Raw genomic sequence first — 26,243 nt, 5'->3', positions numbered from 1 at the left:
TCAAATGAAAGCATCAGGTAGCACAACCCAAATTCCATCACCACCCTACAATGACTTCTTTCCTAGAACAGTTATACACAGTGAAAATGCTTAAAATACTATAAAAAAGATTTGGAGAAATGTGTTAATGAATTGAAAAGAGATATCAAAATGATTATATAAAAAGGTCGCTTAAAAAACTAATGTAGAATTGTGCAAGAAGTAGACAAAAGCAGTTTAGTTTGGAATCTGGAGACCTCCACTAGGCTTTCAAGGAGAAAAAACAACAAAAAACAACAGAATCCAGAAAAAGTCTATTTCTTGTTTTTTCTTACCAAAGACTTTTTCTCTTTAATCCATTTTGACTGCACAAAAAGTTCTTTTGAGTATTTTATTTGCAATAGCTTTAATAATACTCAATGAAACTATATAATAGAAACCCTCCTATCCTTCACCCTCAGAGTCTTGCCAAAATGCTGTTTACACACTCAGCTAGACAAGATGAAGAATGAAGATGGCTTTCCTCACAGAACACGTTGACATAGTCTTCCACTTTTCATTACAGGAAATTATGGTTTCTTTCCAACCTTTCAAGAAAAGGTATAATTTTTGCTTTCTGTACAAAACCAAAATGCTCCTGTCAGGGGAAATGCTGGAAGTACATGGCACAGAGGAACATGGAATGGAACTTCTGGAGATGCACATGAAAAAATGCTGCCCCCAGGATGCCCCATACGCTTAGCTGATCTAAATGCAAACAGCATTTGACTACTTTGTAGGAACTCTGAATATGCTGAGACAAAAATGTTTTACGCACAGAGTTAAGGTTGCTTAGTGATAATTTGTGTCTTTCTAGAACACTGAGTTCAGCTTGACTCAGATTTCTAAAAACCAGAAATACAAAACATTTCAAAACATAGAGGCTAGGAAAAGGACAAGAAATTCATGCTCCTGTAATGGTAATCCCTTCGACTCCTACAGCAGGCATTAGCCACATGGTATTAATAGAAAGTTTTTACATGAAGAAAAGGCACGGTTGCCAGCTCACCTTTAAGCAGTGTAAAGCACAGAGTGAAGCAGGCCTCTCCATGACAGAGGAAAATAAGGAGCCCAAAAGCTCTTACTGCCCCTCTACTCCACTCTCGTGAGACCCCACCTGGAGTACTGCATCCAGCTCTGGAGTCCCCAACATAAGAAGGACATGGACCTGCTGGGGCGTGTCCAGAGGAGAGCCACGAGGATGATCCGAAGGCTGAAGCACCTCTCCTACGAGGAGAGGCTGAGAGAGCTGGGGCTGTTCAGCCTGGAGAAGAGAAGGCTCCGGGGAGATCTTACTGCAGCCTTCCAGTACCTAAAGGGGCCTACAGGAGAGCTGGGGAAGGACTTTTTACTAGGGCATGTAGTGAGAGGACAAGGGGGAATGGGTTTAAACTGGAAGAGGGCAGGTTTAGATTAAACATTAGGAAGAAGTTTTTCACTTTAAGGGTGGTAAAGCTCTGGAACAGGTTGCCCAGAGAGGTTGTTGAGGCCCCATCCCTGGAGGTGTTCAAGGCCAGGCCGGACGTGGCCTTGGGCAATCTGGTCTAGTGGGAGGTGTCCCTGCCTATGGCAGGGGGGGTGGAACTTGATGATCTTCAAGGTCCTTTCCAACCTAAACCATTCTATGATTCTACAAAAAGCTCCTTCTCCCTCACTACCTCCAGTGGACTACTTCAGTCCCTAAACTGCCTCTTTACATGCATCTCCCCAGAATGTCTTTCCTTGACGCAACTTCATACTCCTATTTCTCCTTCCTCAGTGTAATCCAACATCCCTTTCAAGTACTCTTTTGACCAATATAAAAATACTTTTCTTCCCCCTGTCTTCCTCCTCTTTCCCTTTAGTGTTCTGACTCCCCATTCCTTTGCTCTGTACCAATAATGCTATTAAAATCACATGCTAAAAAGACACTCAAAAACCCCTTCTGAACTTAGGCAAATGTACTGTCTTGTCATACTGTTCCATGTACAGCAGCAGTATCGCTTTCAAATGTCCTCACAGATCTGCATAGCATATCTTTAAAATTATTATCTTTCTGAAAAAAATCAAGAGTCTTTGCAAAATCACCATACAAGTTAGCACAAGGTATTTCCAAAAATGAAAAGACCTCTTAGGAGTCTCATAGCAGCATCAGACTTGTCGCTTATTTCCATACTTGTCTCAGGCTTGCCAGATACTGATAAAGTGACCTCAGAACATTTCCTTAAGCCAAGGCCCCCTTGGCAGTGGGTTACTTGCAATATTCTTACTCAGTCTGGCTGTATATAATTTTAGTGCAAGATGTGTAACAAGCCAGAGATACACTATTCCTCCACAAACTTTTCCAGTATTGGTTTGCCAACGGACAGCCAGAGTCATGTATCGCTTGAGATAAATATATGACTAACAAGACCAGTAAAGCCTCAGTCTGAGAACTGTGCACAATTTCCTATTTGTGCATCGAAGGAAGCAGTGGTGTATGAAGTGGGGATTTTTTGAAGCGCCAGTAGCAGGCTATCCGGGGAACTGCAGAGCAGCACCCTAATAATACAGAAGGAAGAGCTTTCCCTGGGTGGAGCGTGCTGCCTGCATCACTGCTGCGTACAACTGCTCACATGTTGGAGTCAGTGGGAGCCCAGCAAAATCCTCCTAAATTTACAGCAAGCAAAACTCTGGACCAAAAGTTCCCTAATAGATGTAGGTATGTATATGCATGTGTGTGTGCACTTTACAGGGGCAGAAATTTTGTTAGGTTACAAAATTCTGATTACTCATTCATGCACTGATTTAAATTTTAAACCCATAGTCTTTAGTTTGTAGTACTTAAAGAAACAAGATTAGGGATATGAGATAGATAAAGATTCTATACATTCAGATACTATGCTAATCTGGGCCACTAACAATATATGCATACGACTGTGAATAAAAATTTTCACTTTTCTCTTTCAATACGTTTTAAAAAATGCCACATTATATGGGAGATACAACGAAGATACTTTTTATTTCTATCTTTAACTGGAAAAGTATGTGAAAGCATGATGAAGAATGGATTAAAGTGATGCTGCAGGACTGAGCTGAATACTGTAAAATCATATGTATATATGTATTCGTAAGTATGCCAGGATGGAAGGGTTTCCCTAAGTAAAGCAACACTTTTGTAAGTGAATTATTTCAAGCTTGTTACTAAAACAGACGTAAGTAATTCAATGCTTCTCAAAAGACAGGTAGTGTTCAACACAGTTATAAAAATAAGAACCAGAAACCAACATCAACTACTGTTTCTTATGACAACATACATTGACAATGTTAGTAGTGAGAAAACAACACATTACCATAATTTCATTATTTTCTCCCCCTGTAAGCATGCATGCAAGTAATACATACTTTGCTCTAAGTATTTCCTTTCTCTGTCTCTCATTTTCAGGGCCTCAGATTTTTGAGGTCTTATTTTTAACTACTGAGATTTTTTAAAGGGACACTGGTCATCTGAGATGGATATTATATACCTAAAATATAGGAACAATAAAGGATCCTTTTAGAACACATCCAGAATTATAAAACAATAAAGCCAAGATTTAGGGACCTCCTTGGTGTTTTTACTCCTTTTTCTTGTATGTTGATTTTGAGCAATAATGAAACATTTTCTAATGCCTTAAGTGGACTACACTGTGGATTATTACCCTACTTTTTATCAAGAAAGATCACTTAAATGAAATGTAAAAAAAAACAACCAAAAAAACCCACAACCCTGTACAGAATGAATCTCAAAAAGTGTTTAAAATATTTTCTGCACAAGTTAACCAGCACAGAATTTTTGTTGACTACTTCAGAAAAATAAAGCTGAATTTAAAATTTATATTTTTTTTTTGCAAATAATGGTGTGAAAATAGGGTAAAGGTAAGGGTATCCTAACAACACATTTTTATAAACAGAAAATACTTGAGAAACATAACTTTAGAAATGAAGTAACTATGGCAAATACTAAACTTTGTACACTCACACAAGTGTCTTGCACTTCTCTGGTGATGCTCTTTTCATACTCAGGTGATAATTACCTGTCTTTCAGATAGTATTAATGTAGCCTAAGACTTGTTTGTTATCCTTTCAAGTATGGTATCGTACATCTACAATGTTTACTGTGAAGAAGAATTACAATATCACAGAGATATTATTATTACAGATTACTTAGAAGTAGCTTAAATGGAATACTCTCAGTTTTTAATCTATGAATAGAAGTGACAAAATTATTCCCCAAATATGAAGGTATCACTGATTTCCTTTAGACTTAACTTTCAGTTTTAAAACATCTATTTTCACCTTCAAGGTTCTTAATAATTCCAGCCTAATACTGCAACAGATCTGCTGATTTTATGAGTTCCATTGAAGGTGTCAGCCTCAATATATCATCAGCAAAGTTCTCCTGCTTTTGTTTTTCTGCTTCCACCACCTAAAACCCTCTGGTATATGGGGCTACCTTCAGTAACAGGGATCCGTATCTGGTCCCTTTCAAATATTATTCTTTTTCTGCATGATCACAGTGAATAGCAACAGGTGTCAAGGCAACCAAATGAATGCCTTTATTTCAGTTCTCTTCCCTCACTTACAATCTTCTCCCCCATTTCTCTTTTACATACTGCCGATCAGAACTAATAAACAATTTTATTTTGCCACAAGAACCTTATTTAGTTTAGAGCTTATAAAGCACCTCACACACTTGAGCATGCTAGCGACCAAGAGCAACATTGTTTTTCTTTCAAGCAAGCGTGGAAAACCACATTACTTGCTTGTGTAGTATCTAACCAATTACTTAATTTAGAGTTAAAACCACATTAAACTCTGTGAGCCAAGGTAGAATTTAACTACAACTTTGACATACTTTGGGAGAAGAATGAAGCAGCTTTGCAAGTATTTTCACAGTTTTCTTCCCCAGTATTACCAGAAGAATGGAGGCTCCAGCATAATAGACTCTTGCAAGAGCAAAACCCAAAAGATTGGAGCTTTCTTTTCTGAACCAGCACATCTAACATGTTTTGTATTATGGCATTCTCCAACTTCGGTAACATGTGTTTTCTTAGTAATAAAGAAGCTCTGTCTTTTCCCCCATGTTACATCTGTGATCTCAAAACTACAAAGGCCTCGCATAGTTCCAAACTCCAAACTTTTATAATATAGAATGGAGTTGGGAGCACCTTATCTAATGACACCGACTGGCCTAAATTTACTCTCCAGAGTTACTTGGCAAAACACCAGAGAGAGATTTAGCAACTACTCCAACCAAGGTACATTTGAAACCATTACTTGGACATTCTATCCATAAAGCCTTAAATCTATGTACCTATAACCACAATACAGATCTGAGCCAAGCCACTGAAACTGTCACGCTATCAAAGTTTACAGATTGCTTTTTGTTCTGCAAAGCAATTTTTAAAAAAGTGATCAGAAACCAGTGAACCGTTCTCTTTGACCTTGAGTTATTCAGTGCACCACCCTCTTAGAAACAACCCTGAAAAAAATGTGGTGCCCCAGCCAGATTTCTTGATAAAATCGTAACTGGTGTTCATTATGCTCTTGTGTCCATGCCCTGTAAGGTCTGAAAGGGCAGAAGTGACAATACAGGCTTGACAAGTTTTCTGCTTCCTGTAGCTAACTCACTTCTACTGACGTTATTCCCGCATTTCTCATCACATCTATAATGAAGCATACAAAATCATTTGGGGATTTGCTAGTCGTTTTGACCTAATCTACCTGAATTACAATATTAAAATAGCCTCACTGTTCTACTTTAACTATTGATATGTGTGCATTTCATTAGTTAGCTTGCTTTAAGAAATTACTTTCTAATATTTTTTGATGCATACATGGAAAATGTCACTTAGTGTACAATGTGTTATATTCAGCAGTTTACCTCAATGTTCCAGGATGATGGACATTTTTTCCAACTCCAATTAACAACACAATTATAAAATCATAATTCATAATTTATATACTCTTTAGTCTTCTGTATACTCAGTGATTCTTTCTAAAAGAATTAGAACAAATGTGTGATTTCTGTCTAAAAGAGGAAAATATATAAAGCTTTACGTACCTTTACTAATCATATTGATCTAGAAAATGATCGCAAACATTAAAGTGATCCTGTCTTCAGGAGTATGGCAACACAATTAGTCATGGTTTAGTCTATTTTACATTTTAAGTAGAGATTGTTATTTATGGAAAAATGCAAACATTTTTAAAAAACAGTGTAGGATCTTCATAAGATCTTCTGTCAAGCTATTTGAAAATAATTTCTTGAAAGATCCATTTTCAATTAAACTATGGGCATTGCAATTTCTTCCTTCTTACCTCCCATATAATTTCAGCTATGTAATACAGACTCTTCAAACTCACATATTTAACAAATATTACTGAATTCTATTCCTCCTGGTACATTTGAGTTCTTAATTTACTTTAGCATTACCGTTTGTTATTTCTGTGATTTTCTGGTAATAAAATCTCCCCCGTAGCAGAGGACAAATTATGCAAAATTTATTCTGAAGACTTTCATAAAGAAATAATTAATTTCAAAAAAGGCCTTCAACACTTGTTCATCTTCAGGGTCCTATTAGGCATAAATTATTAGGTATAGTTTGTAAATGCTCTGTCTCACTTCCGGTAGATTATGACATCTGAAATTCATACTGAAATTTCATAATCTATAGGAAGTGGATATTTTCTAAGGATGCCACTGTAACTGATTAGGAAGACTGTTTAGCCCAAAAAGATTTTGTAGAACAAAAGTATCTGACAGAAACTTGGCCTGGAGTATCAGCCATATTTCAAATTAGATTGACACTAAATCAGAGATAAAGTGATTGGTCACGAGGGACAGACTGATTTTGAATATATATAGTTATTGTGCCCAGTTATGCAATGATATAAACCTGAATGAACTGCAAACTACATTTTAGTAACGAAATGCATTTTTTATATATATGTACGTTAAGCCCAGGACACATACGGGCTTACATATAAATCCAGAACTGACCTGTCTGCAGTGCACTTTTTTCCTTTTTATAATCTGATGAGGTATCTGTGTGCTCTACTGCACAAGAGCAGCCTTGAAAGCACCAGGTTTTCCAGCATCCCAGAAAGAATAAAAAGAGCGAAAGAGAAGTGCTCCAGAAGGTACAGTGTGGTACAAATAGTGAGTGGTAAACAACGCTCAAGTTCTTGCTGTGTGGGAGATACCACTTGTGTACCCAAAACACACAAATTCCCTAGACACACAAAAATTGCCCTCACTGTTTTATCTTAATCTATTATTCAGTTCCTCCACTCTACTTCCAGTTTTTCAGCAAATCCAAGTTCCACGTGAATTTTTAGCACAGTGACTGGAGGTGCAGGCGCAGCAATGAAAACAGCGGAAGATACGAGTTCCAAAGCACTCAGTGACCTGATTGACTGTGATGGCTTTGAAGGAGTGTGCTTGGATTATCAAAGACAGATGAAGTTCAGGACAGGGTCACCAAGAACCCACCTCAGGATATTTCAGTGTCCTTTTCTTCCAAAGCACAATCTATGGGCCATCATAAATGTCACATGATTTGCAAATAATGGACAAGCTTAGTCACCTCCATGATACAAAAAAAAATAATGAAATCAAATGCACATTAAAAAAACATAAAGGCAAACTGCAGGTGTAAAAAAGTAAGAGAATTATATTGATAAGTCTGTAGTGTTTGTTAAAAAAAGAAATAAATTCTAAACTGGACTTACAGCTCTGGCAAATTCTGTTCCTGGAGTCTAAAATAACTGTTAGATAGACACAAAACTAATACACTCAACCAGAGCCTATTTATGCTAGGCAACAGAGATAGTAAAGCTTAAACGATTTCAGTAACATAACTAATATCCAACCTGGATAGGTTCTTAATTTGCTATCTGTGTTAAGTCACAAAATATTAAATCTCAACCATGTTCTCATTTGAGGAAGTCTGGAATTGCCAAAGCCAAGAGCGTTTTTTTGGAAACTAATGTATTTTTCTGTTCTGCTACATACATCCAATTTCAGGGATTAAGTTATGGGCAATACTCCCTTATGTCTACAACTCCTGGCACTGTTTCTAGCTCTGAGCAGACTTATCTGTCCATAAAGTGTATTAAAATTCTGAATTAAAAAAGAGAAAAATTCCCACTATTACAGAAGCTACATAACTGTAATTCAAGTAAAAGTTAAAAAAAGACACAGTTAAAACTTCTTCCATGGTTCTTCCACTTCATTATAAGCCAATGAAGAGGACAGAAGGACAAAGAATACATAAACATAAGGTCCAGTTGCCACAGAGTTCCCTTCTGTATGAGCTTCTGTGAATGGGTTCTATAGGCATCTATGGATTTGGATGGAGTTGTAACAGAAATAGCAGGCCAAAGATGGTAACATTACCTGCTGAAAATGTAGCCTATGAAAATTATCCAAGGACTAATAAGCTCTGAAGACTAGTACTCATGCTGAATATGCAATAACTAACAAACTCAGAAAGGCTGAGAGAGTTGAGGTTGTTCAGCCTGGAGAAAAGAAGGCTCCAGGGAGATCTTATAGCAGCCTTCCAGTACTTGAAAGGAGCTTGTAGGAAAGATGGGGACAAACTTTTTAGCAGGGCCTGTTGTGATAGCACAAGGGGTAATGGTTTTAAACTAAAAGAAGGTAGATTCAGACTAGATAGAAGGAAGAAATTTTTTTACAATGAGAGTGGTGAAACACTGGAACAGGTTGCCCAGAGAGGTGGTAGATGCCCCATCCCTGGAAACATTCAGTGTCAGGTTGGATAGGGCTCTGAGCACCCTGATCTAGTTGAAGATGGCCCTGCACACTGCGGGGAGGTTGGACTAAATGACCTGTAAAGGTCCCTTCCAACCCAAACTATTCTATGACTGTATGACATCAACAGTCTGTTCAATCTGCCCAAGGCCAGTACGATCAACAACAGACAAAGAGACTCGGATCTCATTCAAGAGGGTGGTGACTCCCATATGCAGATGAAGACTGCAGGATTGTGCTTCTATCTAAAGGAACAAAGATCCCTCTGAGGGACTTTCAAGTACCCACCTTGAAGCCACAGGTTGACCCTCCACATCTGAGCACACCGTCCAGCCTGGCCTCCTCAGCTGCTGCTCCACAGGCAACCACAAGTGAGCATGCAAGTGAATGCCAGTGACTAAATGAATGTATTGTGCAAATAGTTATCTGCTTTTAACAAAAATGGCTTGATTCTACTAATAACAACAGCTTAATGAGTAAAGGTATTTGAAGTAATTTTATTTCTCTCTCTGCCCCACTTCAGTCCCCTATCAGGGAACAGGGAATTTGCAAAACAGCCCTTAAACTTCCTGTAACACTCCAACTTGAAGCCACAGATCAGAGTACACAATTCATAACCACTGGTAAAGGAAAAATGCACAATTTTCAGTCTTTATTGCCCTCATGACATCTCTCTTACTGATTGAATCTTTGTAATTAATGGCAGAGGCTTCCAATATACTCCATGTATATGCATATTCATGCAGTTTGTAGTGTGATTTAAATGTAAAAGAAGTAAAATAAATTTATGCATTGAGTTTATCCTGATGCCATTTTATATAAACTTCTTTTGAATAACAATGTTATAATCTTGAAAATTTCAATGAATAAGTTTAGGTAGGAAATACAGAAGAATTATATACTCTTCTGCATTTTTATAAGCAATTGCAATGGATGCTAAACCATAAAAGCCTACAAAAAAAGAAAAAACTCCATGACACCACTAAACTCGTTTCACTAAACTACATTTCCGTTTCTTGACTTTTGAATTTTTCTGAGAAAAAGATGTATATTGAAAGGGGAAATTTACCTGAGATGCTGATCACGTATGTATTTATATTGGGGGTAAAAATTGTTTTCTCCCTTAAAATCAAAGAGTATTTCATCTTATCTGTAGAGAGTACCTTCCTTCCCTTCTATTCAGCACAGGAGTACGTGGTATACAAAACTCCTGATGCTATTTCAGCTTCCTTGCAACTAAAATCTCAGAATTTCACCAGGGTTTCCAGACAGACTCACAGGGGAAGGAGGATGGGTAATGAATGCTCATGGCCACTAGAAATCCTACAGGACTACACTTTCCTACAAGTAATTTTTTTGTATTGGACAGTCAACATGTGGACTGTACATGACTACAAGTATGAACCCACAAAATTATATTACGTTAGTGGTGGTTTCAGAATCCTTGCAAATTCTGTAACTATTTCTGGCTTGACAGAGAAGTTTAGAAAGAACTCTGCCTCTTCCTCCATGTGTGTATTCTCCACATTTTATTTTCCAGTGCCCTTTAATTCTTTTTCTTAACAACATGGCATGGATTGAACCCATAGCTGTACATTTACTTTAAGACACTCAAATTTTCAAACTGAATTTGCATAAAGTTTATGAGGAAGTTGTTGGTAATTTTCATTCCAATCAGTTTCTGCTGTAAAAACAAAGCAAAATACAAAAAAAAGTAGAACACCAACTTGGTTTCCCAAGTGGATTTCCAGCCTAGCTTTGAATTTTGACTTGCTTTCTCAAGCAAGACAGTCGTGCTCCTTTGAAGTGTAAGACTTCTAATCTACCAGGTGCCTGAAGTACACTAGTGCAAGATTTAAGAGGCCCAGGTCCAGGCTAGAATCAAAATGTTCTTGTCCTTTCTCAGGGGTCTGACTCTGCACAGCCCAGCTGTGACTGTGAAATTTAGCTCGTTCCCCAGATTCAGCTATGAGCTGAATTTTCAGCAGCTCCATAGGTAGATCATTTATAGCTTTCCAAAAGGGTACCACCTATTTTAAAACCCACTGGCTCAACTATCTCCCACAACAACAAAAACACATTTTCATTTCAGCACCTCATCAAATAACTTAAAAGTGGTTTGAACTTGAGCTGAATCTAGCTCTAAAATAAAACTGTCTTTAAGCTTCTGTAAAAGTCTATTTAGTAGCTTTTTCTAACCACAAAAACCCTATTCACAGGTAATTACCTTCCTTTGAATTCATCACACAAACCCACAGTTCTGGCTGCACACTGAATGGTGAGCGCTGTGGTAGATTTAAAGATACAGCATAAAAGAAGTCAAACGTTTTGACCATCTTTAAAACAGGGAAAAGGGAGGAACTGGGCTTTCATAGGTCAGTCAGTTTATACAGTTCCTGGAAAAATAGGAAGGAAAATATGTGAAACTATTTGTAAGCATCCAGAAAGTAACACAAAGAGCTGACACTGATTTGCCAGTAAGGAACAGCTATATCAATCAAAATGAATCCCATCAGAGAACAACTGGCCTTGTACATAACAGAAAGCATAGCTATCCCGATGGTTTGTAAGGCTTTCTGCAGTACCTCACATGCTGTTCTCATAAAAAACATAAGGAAACATGGTGTAAATAAAACTACCAGACAGTAAGTGCAAAACTTGCTGGGAAACGTTAACTTGGAATACTTCGACAGTTCACTGAAAAATAGGAAGGATTATATATTGATTTTTCCTTCACGGTCTGCCTCCTCCTCCAGCTTTCACATTTTTAACTCTCTGGTCCCAAACTTGCTGTAAAAGTCTTCACTCAGGTCTTTGTTCTGGCAGAGTAGCAAGCAGTAAATAAAAGTGTACGGCTGAGAAAACAAAGTCTAGTATAGAGGTTCAGCAGTTAAACTCAGTCATTAATCAGTCTTGGCTTCTCTTACACATAAAGTACATTCTGCACTTTACACCATGCAATATTGCATGTGTTGGGGCTGTGTGTCAGGGACCAAGCATCTTTGATACACCAGAAGCAGTTATCACAGCTGCATCTAACTCCTGGGGCATGTAACGCCATTTAGTCGCAACACTTAACAAGGGAGCTCAAAGGCAGTGATGGCAGACCAGAGTAGCAGTACTGTTGAGTAAGTGGCATTGTTCTTTTTCCTACTCACTTTTCTTTCCTGTTTCTTTCCTTTTCTCCCATCTCCTGATCTCTCCAGCTCTCTTCCTTAAGTTTAGAAGAAAAATATCCCCACATATTCGCATTGTATGACCTTTGGATTGGCCACCACTAAGCTAAGGCAAGCAGTATTACTGATTCTGCTGTGCCTGTGAGTATTACAAACAAGGGCGCCTGAGCTCCGACCCTGGCTTCCCTAGGCACATTGTGCCACATCATTGCCCACTAATGCCTGGAACACACGCTCAAAGGCAAAAGCAGCCCTCCGTTGTCATCCCTCCTTGCCTTTTCTTTCATGGTACAACTGCAGTGTTCAGCTATGCTCCCTTTCCTTTAGAGTTGTGAACAGAGCAAAAGGTGTCCCTTGCGCAAGCAACGCAATTGCAGTTGCTGTCGTGCTGGTTGGAGTTAAGAAGTGCTGAAGGAGGGGACAGCCAATATTGCCTGATGCAGGAATGTGCTTATTTCTCAATCAGCCAGGGACAGTTTGGTGACACGTGGACAATTGTTTATTCCAAACAGGTAAGAGCACATGAGCTACCACAGAAGATTCAACTATGCATGGAGATTCAGAACTACAAAACCTATGTCCATCCAGCTAAGGAGGAATTAAACATCATACCGTACCTGCTGGTACCCAAGAATACCTATTTCTAGTGCCCTGCAAGAATTTTAATTGGTGAAGAGAGATATGGGGGATCTGTAGCCACTCAGTCATGAAAGGGTGTCAGAAAACTTCTTGGAGATCTCTTAGAGGGAAGCAAAAGCAAAGTAGTCTAAGAAAAATAAGTAGCCATCATAGAATAATGGCAGAAAATACAAGATGGTTGGTTGGCTCCCACAGAAATGGTCAAACAAAACGTGTCAGGCGGACGACACTGAGAAGGTGTATACGGCATTATGCTATCCTTATTGAAAAAAATATCTTAGTGCATTCTGCACTGCTCTTACAATTGATAAATACAGTTACAGATTTAAGTCATGGTTTGATTAAATGGAGGTAGATACAATGTTAGATCATAGGGGTTTTTGGGTTTTTTTTTTTTGTTTGTTTTGGGGTTTTTTTTGCTAGTAATGATGGGTATATTGAACGGATAAAATGCCCAGTATACAGATGGATAAGGTTTTAGATTCAGGAGTTTTGCCTGGACACAATATTTAAGGGTGGATGGATGGCAGAAGAGCAAACCACCTGCAGTGTGGTTGGACGGAAATGGCATGTTCCTACCAAGCAGAAACAGACCATAGGCCTGGCCATCCTTGAACCAAAAGCAACTGCTAGCCGAGGGCAAGTACTACTGGGGATGAAGGCTGCTGAAAACTGAACTTTTGGAGAGTAAGTAGACACTTTCAGATGTGAGACAAGGTCTCACATCTTTGTCCATCATGGACATGGCATGCCCACCATTGCCTCATGTACTGAAAGACTTTAATAACTCCCCTCTATATGCCATAAGAGAAAATATCCTGTACCTACCTCTATTTTTGAAAATTATTTTTGAGATCAAATAGTAGTTCAGTTATAAAGTTTGTAACTTGGTTATTCACCTCAGTATAGTAAGCACAGTGCTTAGTAAAACTCATACAGAAAGAAAAAATTAAGGAGACATTTTTCAGATGAATTAAAGGAAGGGTTAGGTAGCTAACTGACATAAAATGTTCTAGCTGGGAGCAAGGTAATTATTTGATGATATATAGAAAGAGAGAAGGAAAGAGATTGTAAGAGAAAGTGAATATCCAGACTTTTATCTAGACATCACAATGCTTTTTTTGTGATAAAATCTAATAATTACACCATAATTGAGACTAAACTGCTTACACTATTGAAAATACATATAGAAAGATTGGAATCTACCCTGCAGTTGAGGGTAGCGTAATCATGAAACTGCAGTCACATTACTGCTTCCAAAACAGCTGCCATTTCCTACTCTTAGTAGAGATGAACCTATTTGCACCTTACTATGATACCTATTTTCAAAATGGCTATTTCCTCATGTTGTTTCCATATCATGGAAATCAAGCTGATCCTGAGATGATGATGTCCCCTAATTCTTTCAGAAATTGTGATGGATCAAATCTCAAGGACAGAGAGAGAAATCTTCTCACAAGTCCCCAGACAAGTAACAGCTGCCTTGAAAAAACAAAGGACAGGCAAAATTAAAATTATCAAGAACATAAAGTGTTACAGACCCTTCACTTTAGAGAAAAAGAGTAATTTTTACACTTTGAATTAAAGCATTCTGATCCTTTGCAATGCCACTAAATATAAAACCCCTATCAGAGACATCTAAATCATGTTCTCTTACATTGCGTATTGAAATATTTATCTGACTAGAATCTGTAATTTGAGTTACACAACTATCAGCACTATCACTTTTATGACTGAATGCAATAGGGAAATGGAGAAATCCCCATCTAAAATAATAATAATAGTAATAATGTACAAAATAGCATTTCAGAGTTAACACACTTTAGAGTGAGGGTTTTCTACAGACAGCCCACTGGAGATAACAAGCATCCGGACTCACCTCTGAAACAAGGTATTTAGCAGTAGGTGGATAAAATGGGGGTAAAAGCGAAGAAAAACAGAATTTTGGAGTAGCATTTAAGTTTTGAACAACATCTTGACTCATTTTTCATATATATGACTTAGCATCACTGCAATTGCTTATAAAAAAACCAAAAAATCATGCCCATTTTTGCTTAATTGTGCTCTAATTTTTCTCTAAACTGGAGACAGCATTTATGGTAAGTGTAACCTAATTGATGGTTATAAAATGATGAGAACATTTAGACAGATGTCTGATTCTCCACGGACATTTTTTCTCCAGGAGAAACAAGAAAGGCCTGCAGCCTTAACTGTCTTTTCTGAATTTATGGTGGCAGATCTGTCCATCTGGATTAGTGTCATCTGCCCTTTTAGAAAAATATCAGTGCCTTTAAGGCTTTGAAAGATAAATTATCTATGTGAAGGGAAGATTCTATTTTGACCTACTGATTTTCTTTTCCTATTAGGATAAACTCAAATGAAGGTTTCTCCAAAAAGGCAATTATATTTACAACTTCCATCAAAACTATCCACTAAAAATTTGAAAGCACTAAATGTTATTACGTTTAACACTCCACAGACTGTCCCTAAAATTATAAGGTCTTCCTAAAAAGAGCTAACTTAAAAGGAACTGACAAGGCAAATACGTTATTATTGCAGCTCTGATACTTGGGCAGAATCACTGAAGCTGTCTTTTACCAGAGTCTAAGTGGAACTCCCTAAAGTGGAGCAGTTTGCAAATAGCAATAGCTCTGTCCATTGCAGAAGTATTGCAAAGCTGAAATAAGACAGCAAATACACCCCATCTTTAGGAAAAAAGAGTAATAATTGTCAAATAACTTGCTCACTAGTTCAGCATCTGTAGTTAAATAACAGAGCCTAAATTCTTCTTATAGAAACAGATCCTACTAAAAGATCCACTGCAGAGGTAATATTATGAACATCCTGTAAAAGCAGTAGTTCACAAGTTCAGGCTGGTAACACAATGTACCACATGCACACTGAGACGCTTGCAGGTAACAGCTGGATGTCACTTCATGTGCTATTTCTTTCTTTATGCAAATGCAATAAACTAAATTCATTAACAGTACGATGACACAAATAATATTTTATTAAAGGATGAAAGCGTAGGAGTGCCTAATGTGGATGGTAATGTGCTACTTCCTTCTCCTAGCAGAGAAACATACGTAAGTTACTCTAGGCAAGGAATGACAAATGAAACGCCTGTCCGTTCTTGGTAATGCAGGAAAGACCATCAGCTTCTGTCTAGAAGTTATGTGAATATAAACCATGAAAGATTAGCACAAGCTCTTCCTGCTCTGTTTGACTAGTTACTCTCCATTTCTACAAAGAGATAAAAGAACAAAGGATCTCATAACACAGGATTTTTGAAGGACTATAGGAAAAAAGAAAGGGGTGGGGTGGGGGTGACAAAATCTATTAATTACAGATTTTCATCAGCCCTGGATTAGAGGCCCCATCTTCTTTGAAGGTTCTAATTCACTGAAAGCAGTAAGTACTAGCGCTACAAATAAGAAGGAAGAATGTAAAACTGGGTTCGAATGACATTACCATTTTCCAAGTAACAATCCCAACCACAGAACAGCTAATGTTCTTTCAGCAATTTAGCTTTTCATATATTGTCTTCCCATGGCACCCAGTTAAACAGAAAAAGGTAAATCACCCTAAACTCTTTGTACCTCCTGTGAAAATAGTATACTTACAAACTTGTAGACGAAAGAATGCAAAACAGAAACATAAATCAATGTTTGGATTTTTAAGCTTCCTAACTTCCAAAAATTACATTTCTGCATTTTTTAATTTACAAAGGTTTGTAAATTAAAAGCATTTGAAATTTATAAAAATAATCCAACAGTATGAGTTGGTTACACTAAGTAGACAATTTCAACAGCAGGTATTTATATTTGAAAACTCAGCATTTCCCATTATGAGATAGTCTACAATAAATGAGCAGTCATTGCTCATGCTATACTTCTCTAAACAATAAACTGAAGAAGCCAAATATAATCTCATTTTATGTCTTCAGGCTGACACATCCTATCTAATTTGTGGTATATACTGAAGTAAGCAGAAATACTTTGTTCAGCCTTCAGATGTATAAACGAAGGTATACAAGCACTGATATGTAGTTTTGACTCTGTGTTAGTACACCAGGATACATAAACTGAAAGAAACGTTCTTTTATTTAAACCGATTTACATTGTTGGCTAACTTTCTTACACTGACAGGAAATATGCCCATAATAATGAGATAATAATGAGTTGAATCAGGCATCAGTCTTGTATACTTTCTTGGTTTGAGATTCAGACTACAAAAATTTTAAACTCATTTTTTTAAAAATAAATCAAACCATACCTTCAGATATGATTGCTGTTATTATTGCTTATAAATAGCTCTTTATATAAATCAAAATACAGTCAATAGCCATCTACCTTCTATATCACAAGAGGTTGTTTTCCTCATGGGAATTTAAGATGAGAATGTTGGTAATCAGGAAGGGTTACACTTCTCAGTCAAAAACAGAAAGAAAGAAAACACCTGAAAACTAAAAGATTAAATGCCAATTTCACCAATGGCTTTTAACATGTAGGCTGAAGGAAGCAGAGTTTATAAGCAGTGTATAAGGAGAGTCCCGAGAAGAAGTTGCCTGCAAATTTGATATTTGACAAAGAAATCAAAGATCATCATTGCTCTATTATTAATACTTTGCATAATTACACACAATAAGCTTAAGCTGCTGGAGTCACAAAAGTCTTAAAATGGAAAAAAACTAATATGCATAATCAATCAGCTACCACTTTGGTACTCATTCAGCCAAAACTTGATAGAAAGAAGTATCCGAACAGTAACTTATACATAAAAATGTGTTCAGGGATCTAGCTAACATCTAAAGGCAGTTCAACAATCATTTCACTTACTGGACTGAAAAAAACCTTTAATTGAATTGTAGCACAGTTCTGCAGAAAGTCTACATTTTCATGTACATGCTTAATGTATTTAAAGACATCTGAGTACACTGTGTACAGTGGCACAAGAAAAGGGATCTTACCACTGCAGCTGGAACTTGATGCATTTTTGCAGCCGGCGTTCCTGGGCGTGGGTAAAATTGATTAATAAACAAGCTCGGAAACCTGTATTGCTCTACAAGTTTCATTGTTTCTTGAAAGTCTTCATCTGTCTCTCCTGGAAAACCACAGATGATGTCTGTAGCAATTGTTATTCCAGGCACTCTGTAAAGAAAGTAGAAAGGAATACTGAACTAAGGACACTTAAAAGTCTTGCTCCCTTAAAAGCTAGTGTACATAGAATTACAACTCTTCAACTTTGTCTACAAAAATCGAGACCTAAAATGAACTCTGGAAAAAAAAAAAAAAGGGATTTTAATACCATTGCTTGGTAATAAAAAATGTATTTGGTTCTCAGCTGAGACACACAGAAGAAAGATATTGCAGCAAATATTGGATTAGGATTGTGGCAGAAGAGTGAAAACATCTGGACCAACTCCTCCCTCATTTGAAATTATAGGTGTTCAGCAGATCTTGTAAATTTATTGAATTCTGATTGCTTAATCCACAAAATTTATAACTTCTGAGATTTAGCCACTAGAATTTGTAAACTATTTAATGTATTACAATGCTGCTATCAAAATAGAACAGGATATCCAAAAGAGGGGACTGGCATGCCTTATAACCTAGCAATTTTGAACAAAATTGGGTTTGGAGCCAATAAGACATCTCTTAGTCACGAGTTAATTTCTAACTCAGCCCTCCATAAAATCAGCCTATGCCTTGCTTTAAAAGGAAAACAAAACACTTAGGTTTACAAACGCACAGGCACCAAGCCCTCTTGTTATTTGGCAAGGTCAACATTTCCTAACTGTTCCCCTTGGAATGAATATGCAGAAACCTTCCACACAGAAGGGGGTGAAGTCAGGGGCCCTCAGTTGAGATTGTGCCACAGTAAGAGTCTTAGACACCGTGGTAACACGTCACTGAGCATCTTCCCCAGCAGATGTTGGAGTAGACGTCCCCGCTAGGGTCGAGGCTTGCATCCAGACTGAGCTTCCGATGGTGGATGCAGCCCTCCAAGTCGCAGGCTGCAGGGAGTTCCTGGGGGCTCGCTCTGGTGCCTGGAGGGATGGCCCTCTGTCCTGCAGTAGCTGGGGTGTCTTGGAGGAGCTGTGCCTCCAAGTGGAGGAGTTACGGGAGGAAGTGATCAGGCTGCATAGCATCAGAGAAGATGAAAGGTAGATAGGCAGGACCTTCTCTGCAACTCAACAGCTTGAAGACCCTCAGCCCTCATCTGCAATAGATTAGTAGGTAGTGTCAACCCCCACTACCAAGCGAAGCGAAACCTCTGGAGAAGGGGAAGGATGGAAGCTGGTGACTTTTGACACCAAAAGGAAGGATCTTGTCAGATCTGGCCCACCTAATCCCTAAACCACACAAGACTACCAGAAAGAAGTGGTGAGTCTTCATAATGGGCGACTCCCTGCTGTGGGTGACACAGGCACCCACCTGTGAACCCAACCAACCATCTAGAGAGGTTTGCTGTCTGCCAGAGGCCAGGATCGGGGATGTTGTGGGGCTCATAGGGCCCTCTGACTACTACTCTCTGCTGTTATTTCATGTGGGCACAAATGATACTGTGAGTGGAAACCTGGACAGCATTAAAAGTGACTACAGAGATCTGGGGGGCAATAGTCAAGGGCATGGGGGCTCAGGTGGTGTGCTCCTCATCAGAAAACACTGAGGGTGACTGAGCCCTGGCACGTGTTGCCCAGGGAGGTTGTGGAGTCTCCCTCCGTGGAGATATTCAAAAGCGGTCCTGGGCAATTGGCGCTAGGTGGCCCCACTTGAGCAGGGGGGTTGGACAAAATAAGCTCCAGAGATCCCTTCCAATCGCAACCCTGCTGTCATTTTGTGACATGGTCCAGAAAAATGAGTCCTACAACCAAGAGATTACTGCATGGTATTTACAGAGCACTCTGTGGGACCCAGGAGATATCCACTCAGTTTTCCAAATCTGACACTAGCCAGCTGGATGACCACTGCCCCATGAGAAACCGGGAAATCACAGCACTGTTTTGTATTCAGCCTGCTTGTGTAAAGTGGGAATAATGATAAACCTCTTCTGCAGAGAGGCAGAAATGTATAGAGCTCAGAAGTACTCAGTGCTCCCTGCTGACACAGATGAGACTGTTTCTACAACACAGAGCTGATTCTACACTATCAGTAACAATGATGAACTGGAGAAAATATGATTTATGAGGAAAAGTAAGAACCCTATGAAGATACTGGTGGTATCTGACTTAAAGCTGGCCCTGTTTCAAGTGGAGGGAATAGATGAGATGACTTCCAGAGGTCCCTTCCAACCTAAATGATTCTACAGTTCTTAAGTAGGCTGCAGGCAAGGGAACAGTTGAGACAGATTCTTTTAGGGGTGAATGGCATAAAGACCACTGCCACAAGCAAAGCTTACACCTGAGCTTAAGAAGGGGTCTCCAAGACTGCCTCCAACCTAAATGGCTCGAAGGCTTCTCTTCCTTTCATCAGGACAAGAGATAGCAGAACTGTAAATACAAATGCACATAATCCAAATGACATTTATAAAGCATTTGAATGGCCAATGATAACTATAATTTCTTATTAAACAGTACATCACCACAGAAAAAATAATGCTGTGGTTACAGTGGGTGAAGAAACTTGAGTTTGAATAGCTGAAAGAAAAACTTCCTGCAACAATGAGCTCTACTGGAACAGGAGAATCTGTTGGCAAAAGACTCAAGAAAGGGGAAGCAGAGAATATTGTTCTTAGTAATTTGATTAGCTGCAATATTAGAGCATGCATAACTTATATTCACCACAGCGGCCTTCATACAAACAGTATATGGTAGTAAATACATTTTGTGACTTTTTTTTTTTTTAAATAAAAAGAAATAAATTTTTTATTTAAGTTTTGGCAATAAGCTTATTTAAAGCAAATGTCTTGGCCTCCTTTTTTACATGTGTCTGCATATATAGTTAGCTGCACAGGAATTTATTAGACATTATATTGTTAGAATCTTCTTTCAGATTTTCCTTAAGAAAAATCCCCACCAAACAAACCAAATTCTTTTAATTCCTTTTTGAGTTCATGAATTCAGACTCTACCATTTGAGATTAAGTTAAAATATTGCATCTGACTGCGAAATCAAAACCATTATAAAACTGAACACTTTCAAGGACTTGGCCCAATAATCATAAGTGGGAAACACAAGCTGAATATTTCACAGAACAGCAAAAATCCCTAGAGCTATTGGCTAAAGAGCCTCAATTACTATCGCTTTCTTAAGACTGACAAACTGCAAGATACGAAATTCTACTTGATATCAAGTAACAATAAAATTTGTTAGCTTTAATGACTAAGTGAACAGAGGAGCACTGTATTCTGCAACATGATTTTGTTCACTTCACAAATACCTTGTGCAGTAATAGTAAGCTTATGAAAGAAAAAGTACATTACTATATAAATCAGTATCACATAACATATAACATCAGCTGCCATTTCTCAGAACATGAACAGAACATTCATTACGTTTGACAAAACCATTTTAATGAAGTTATTTTAACCATTCTAATGACACTACTGGCAACAGTCAAAGCATTTATTACCAATGGTAGTAGTAATACCATCCTTTATAAAGGTTTGGTTGTTTCTATAGCAACATGAATTATAAGGTCCAATCAAGCTAGATACAATAAAATATGCTCTTTTTCTCCATAACACCAGTTGTCTTTCAGTTAAAAGGAAATTACATATTTTAAAAATTCATCAACTCTACAAATGTCTGAACTCCATTTGGTGATAAGGTGTTAATTATCTTAGTAATTAGATTTCTTCCTGGATGGAATTATTACACACAAAGAAAAGCTAGGGTATGAAAAGAGAATAAGGACCACAGTGTATTCAGCAACAGCAATTAATTACAGTTCAATCCAGTATGACTGCCTAAAATATGACATTGCACAGTACATTTTTAGACTGATTAGTTGATTATATTGTTTAAAAAGTAGTTTTAAAAGGGGAGAAAAGCATGAGATTTCATCACTCAGAATAAAATCCTGTTACTGACAAAAATCAAGCTCTTAGCCTTTCTCAAAGCACTGGCAAACAAAAATAACTACTGTTAGTTCCACATACGAAACATAATTTCTTAATGAAAAAAAAGGGGAAAAAAGATATAATTGTGGAAAAAAATATAAAACACATATACACTTGAAAATTAAAGTGACCTTTGCTCTGACAGTCTGAAAAAAAGCAGCACAAAATTCCTTATTGCATAGATTCAGATGTTTAAAAAATTGTCCCAGCTATGAAATACCACGCAAAACTACACAACAACCAATTTCTTGTGCACCAGCCAACATTAAATTGTTTTTTGAAATGAAATGCAGTTTATCTATTCTGAAGTAAACAAAGAAAAAACTGCTGAACATCCCCAGTAAGCATTTTGTAACATTTATTACATAAATGCATTTACAGTAAGTCTAAAAATTCAATGGCAGCAAATGTTTTCTAGGGTCAGTAGAGAAGCTCCACAACACATTGTTCAGTGAATCAAGAACACACAGTGGTCCTTATGAAAGATAAAACAATTTTTAAAAAGCAGAAAGTTGCTTCAAACATGTAGAAGTCCAGATGCTCCTTACAGCTTAGATAATGGAGGTTATCAGTCTGTTTCAATACTTTTGAGCATAAAATGACTTAAACTTTGCCAGCCATTTTAAGCCCTCATAATCCTGACAAATGCCTAGAAAGATTGTGTGCAATCATTTTATCTGGCCATCATAAATCTTGCAAGATATTTTCTCTGAAGACATACTATCGTCTCCATTCACTCAACTCTAGAAACCAAGAAAAAAGAGTCCCAAGTCAACAATAAAATTGTGGAATTTCAGAAAAAGATGAATGTGAGGAATAATCAAGGCCGTGTATAAGATAATACGGCCCCACTACTTAGGGTTCTTCAACATTCTCTCCTTTACATCACTCAACATAGACAAATCCCTTCCATCCACTCAAGCAGATTTCTGTTCTGTCATCCTGAACCAGACCAGCAATACAATCACCATCATCTTGGGCAGTTCTGACCATCCAAAGAGAAGCAACAACTTCATCTTACAGTGAAGAAGTGTCCTTCTTAGTGTGATGTTGTAAGGACCAGCACACCTAGAAATAATCATGAACAAGCGCTGCGAGGACAGATATTCAAAAGCTCACAGAAAGGAGGAACAAATATGTTTGAAAGGACACAGAAGAAATGCAACATCTTACTCTCTACCTGAAGAGAAACTAAGTCAGCCTCTTGGGTCACAGAAAAAAAGTGTTCTACCTCCCAAAGGAGTGACTGATGCCTGGAAGTGAAGTCGTGGGTGAGTAAAGAACATGCTGTGGGTAACTGCTGCCCTGAGAACTGCCACCTCGCAGCTCAAAGGTAACTAAGTTAGCTCTAAACAAGCCCAGAAGTCTGAGGTGAGCTCTGTGTTACTACAGCTAGGTTGTTCCTGGAGCTCCGTTTGCTCAGGTATCTCTGTTACATATTACTAACCAGCAAGTTTCCAGCTCCTTTCTGCCCAGAGGACTTAGTTACCAATGTTAGAGAGAACAGAAACTGAACTAGCAGTAACAGGAAAGTATAGCAGATTAGTATAGCAGTGACAGTTACCATAGACCAATTCACTGACAGAAGGAAGTCAGAGGGAGAACCGTTGATGGAAAGTAAGCTGGGAGTGAAGTGCAAAATGCCTGGTGATTTGATTTAGGAAAAAGACAAAAATGTCAAGCTGCCAAAAATAAAACAGTAAAAGCCCCCTATTTTCAAGGAGCAAGATGTCTCAGAAAACCAGCAGCAAAAGTGTGCAACTTGCTAGGATTCAGATGTTACATGGATCATTTCATGTGGCTTTAGTTACAGCAAACGTTTCCTTTAGCGATAACCATTATAAACCAAATCCATGCTCAGGGAAGAAATTATGTAAATGAGCTAAAATGCAATTCATGAGCACCTTCACCCACTCATGTGACCACCTGAAATTCTTTTGCATGATCACATAGTCTTCCCACTTCCCTTTCAGCAATTAACATTTAAATCTAGCAATGACAAAAGCCACCAACCCACTCTTAACCAAGATCCCCCACCTCCACACTTCCCAGTATAACAAAATACTGGATTAGAATAAATAGCTATATGAATAAATTTTAAACGCTTTATGTTCTTACAGAAGAGTACAGGAACTGCCTGTGAAATCTAGAGTAATTAAGGTTAAAACAAATAATGTGATGACCTAGCAACTTCTTGATTCATAAATTAGAAATTCGCATTGAAAAAATGTTAGGGGAAAAAAGTGGAATTCCTATGAAAATAAAACCAGTGTTCTCTGAAACGTTATTTCAGTGTCATACATTATTTTACGTTTTAGAACCTTTCTGCAGCATATGCCCATTTAGTGAACCTGCAAATGAAATGAAGTTAATGGATGAAATAATTTGAAGGTGTCTGAGAGATGGTCTTTCAAGCATATTTATAGAACCCACCAGGCATCTCAACATGCCATTTTGTGTTGGGACTGAAGGAGATGTTCACATCTTCCCCATGACCACACACAGTCCTCCAGAAGCCCTTACCCCACCCCCACCCCCCTTTCTTTTTTCTCTACCATGCCTAGTCTTGTGGGATTTCTGACTTAGACTTGAATGGCTCACTGAGGAGTCACACGAGCTGGAGCTAGTACAAGAGAAACAGACTGCCCAGCTGGAAGCACAGCCTCTTTCAAAGGCTAGTAACAACATGAAACCTCACCCTGCCTCTCTTGACCATATGGAGATTAACCTGAGAATGAAGCCATGGGAAGATGCCCACACATTCAGAAAGGGATTCAGCCTACCTCTGATCTGCAGCCCTCCTGCACTTCTCTCTCTCTCTCCACGGACTATGAATGGAGCACAGCACAATACACTCCTAATTTAAGTATCTGGAATTAAGGGAGTAAACCTGAACATAATTTCTGACACAGGGGGGTTTCCATCTTTTTCAGTTTATGATTTACCTTAAATTATGCAATGAATGTAGAGACCTCTAACAAATGGATATCCACTGACAATGTTTTTCTTAGTAATCTTTTCCATATGCATTTAAATGTAGTCCAGGATGTATAAGTTCAAAAACTCTGTGGCAGAAAAAAAGGAGCTCTTTTAAACGCTCGTATCAATTGCTCAACTGATTTACACACAGAGTGAAACTGGAAAATACCTTGGTTCAATGACAACAGACATTTCATTAACATTTCTGTGTGAAGCCTTTTAAACGGCAACAGACTAAGCCTTATGGCTAGATATAAACTATCATTTGCTTATCCAAATGCAGCTATAGCTATCATGAACATTAAAATATTAAGAAACTGATGTAAGAAAACAAGCGGTACTATCAAGTTCCCCACAGAACTTACCTTATTAATTCTTATATGAATCATAGAATGGTTTAGGTTGGAAAGGACCTTAAAGATCATCTAGTTCCAACCTGCCCTTGCCATGGGGAGGGACACCTCACACTAGACCAGGTTGCTCAAACCCCCATCCAGCCTCGTCTTGAACAATTCAAGTGATGGGGCATCTACAACTTCTCTGGGCAACCTATTCCAGCCTTTCACGACCCTCCGAGTAAAAAATTTATTCCTAATGTCTAATCTAAATCTACCCTCTTCCAGTTTGAGGCCATTACCCCTCGTCCTATCACTACATGCCCTTGTAAAAGTCGCTCTCCAGCTTTCTTGTAGGCCCCCTTCAGATACTGGAAGGCTGCTTGACCTTGACCTGCTGGCTACCCTTCTTTTGATGCAGCCAAGGATACGGTTGGCTTTCTGGGCTGTAAACGCACATTCCCACTCATGTTGAGCTTCCCATCAACCAACACCTTGTCCTCAGGGCTGCTCTCAATCCATTCTCTGCCCAGACTGTATTTGTGCTTAGAACTATGAAATTCTATTTAATGCTGCCATTTCCTTTCCCAGTGTTCAGTTGCTCTAGACACATAATGACATAACTGAAATTATCAGGACAAACAGCAGGAGATTTTGCATCTAAACGTAGGAAAAGTAGGGAAGATCCATTCACAACTTCTCAAGAAAGACATTTAAAATAGTGCTATAAAATTTAGCAATAGAAGTATAAATGGCAAGACAGGACAGAAATTTCACAGACTGCAAAACAAACTAAAAGACTAGAGAGATGGCAAGAGTGAACAAGGCCAGGGAGTCAGACCTCAATAAAATAAATATAAATAATGTAAAAGTAGTATCTATTTCCACTCTTATATACTTAATATCTTTGACTTCAAGCTTTGTTTAAGTCTGAGGGACCTTACGTTTGCTTCTATCAAACTGTCCATCAGTTGAGCCAATTGAAAAGATGAATTTACTGCATTTTGATTGAATTTCTATTAAATGTGTAATAAACTGTATTGGAAAAAACCTAAATGTATACTACATCCCATAGTGTGAAATACAATCCTATACTGAGAGAAATGGGTGAAAGCTGTAGCCTCACTCTGAAAAAGCAAGCTGCTTATATTCAATGAAGAAAAAGGTTCATTTAATAAACTAGCATGCTTAAACTTCATTATTTTTAAACTGTGTTGCATATTAGTTATTCAGGCCTTCTGTTTTGATTACTTTTAG

General features: G+C 38.1%; 1 protein-coding gene across 1 annotated transcript in view; it reads right to left on the bottom strand.

Moving 5' to 3' along the window:
* Nucleotides 1-26,243, bottom strand: part of CDKAL1 (CDK5 regulatory subunit associated protein 1-like 1) — a gene marked incomplete at its 5' end in the record, with an annotated part of 137,223 nt that overhangs the window by 90,865 nt on the left and 20,115 nt on the right. The window contains one exon of the mRNA XM_009886841.1: nt 17,579-17,759. Coding sequence (XP_009885143.1) covers nt 17,579-17,759 — 181 coding nt within the window. The remainder of the gene's footprint in view (nt 1-17,578; nt 17,760-26,243) is intronic.

Source organism: Charadrius vociferus, unplaced genomic scaffold, assembly GCF_000708025.1.
Source record: "Charadrius vociferus isolate BGI_N301 unplaced genomic scaffold, ASM70802v2 scaffold536, whole genome shotgun sequence".
NCBI lineage: Eukaryota > Metazoa > Chordata > Aves > Charadriiformes > Charadriidae > Charadrius > Charadrius vociferus.
Note: the sequence above shows the minus strand (reverse complement) of the source record. Positions and strands in the feature narration are given on the sequence as shown.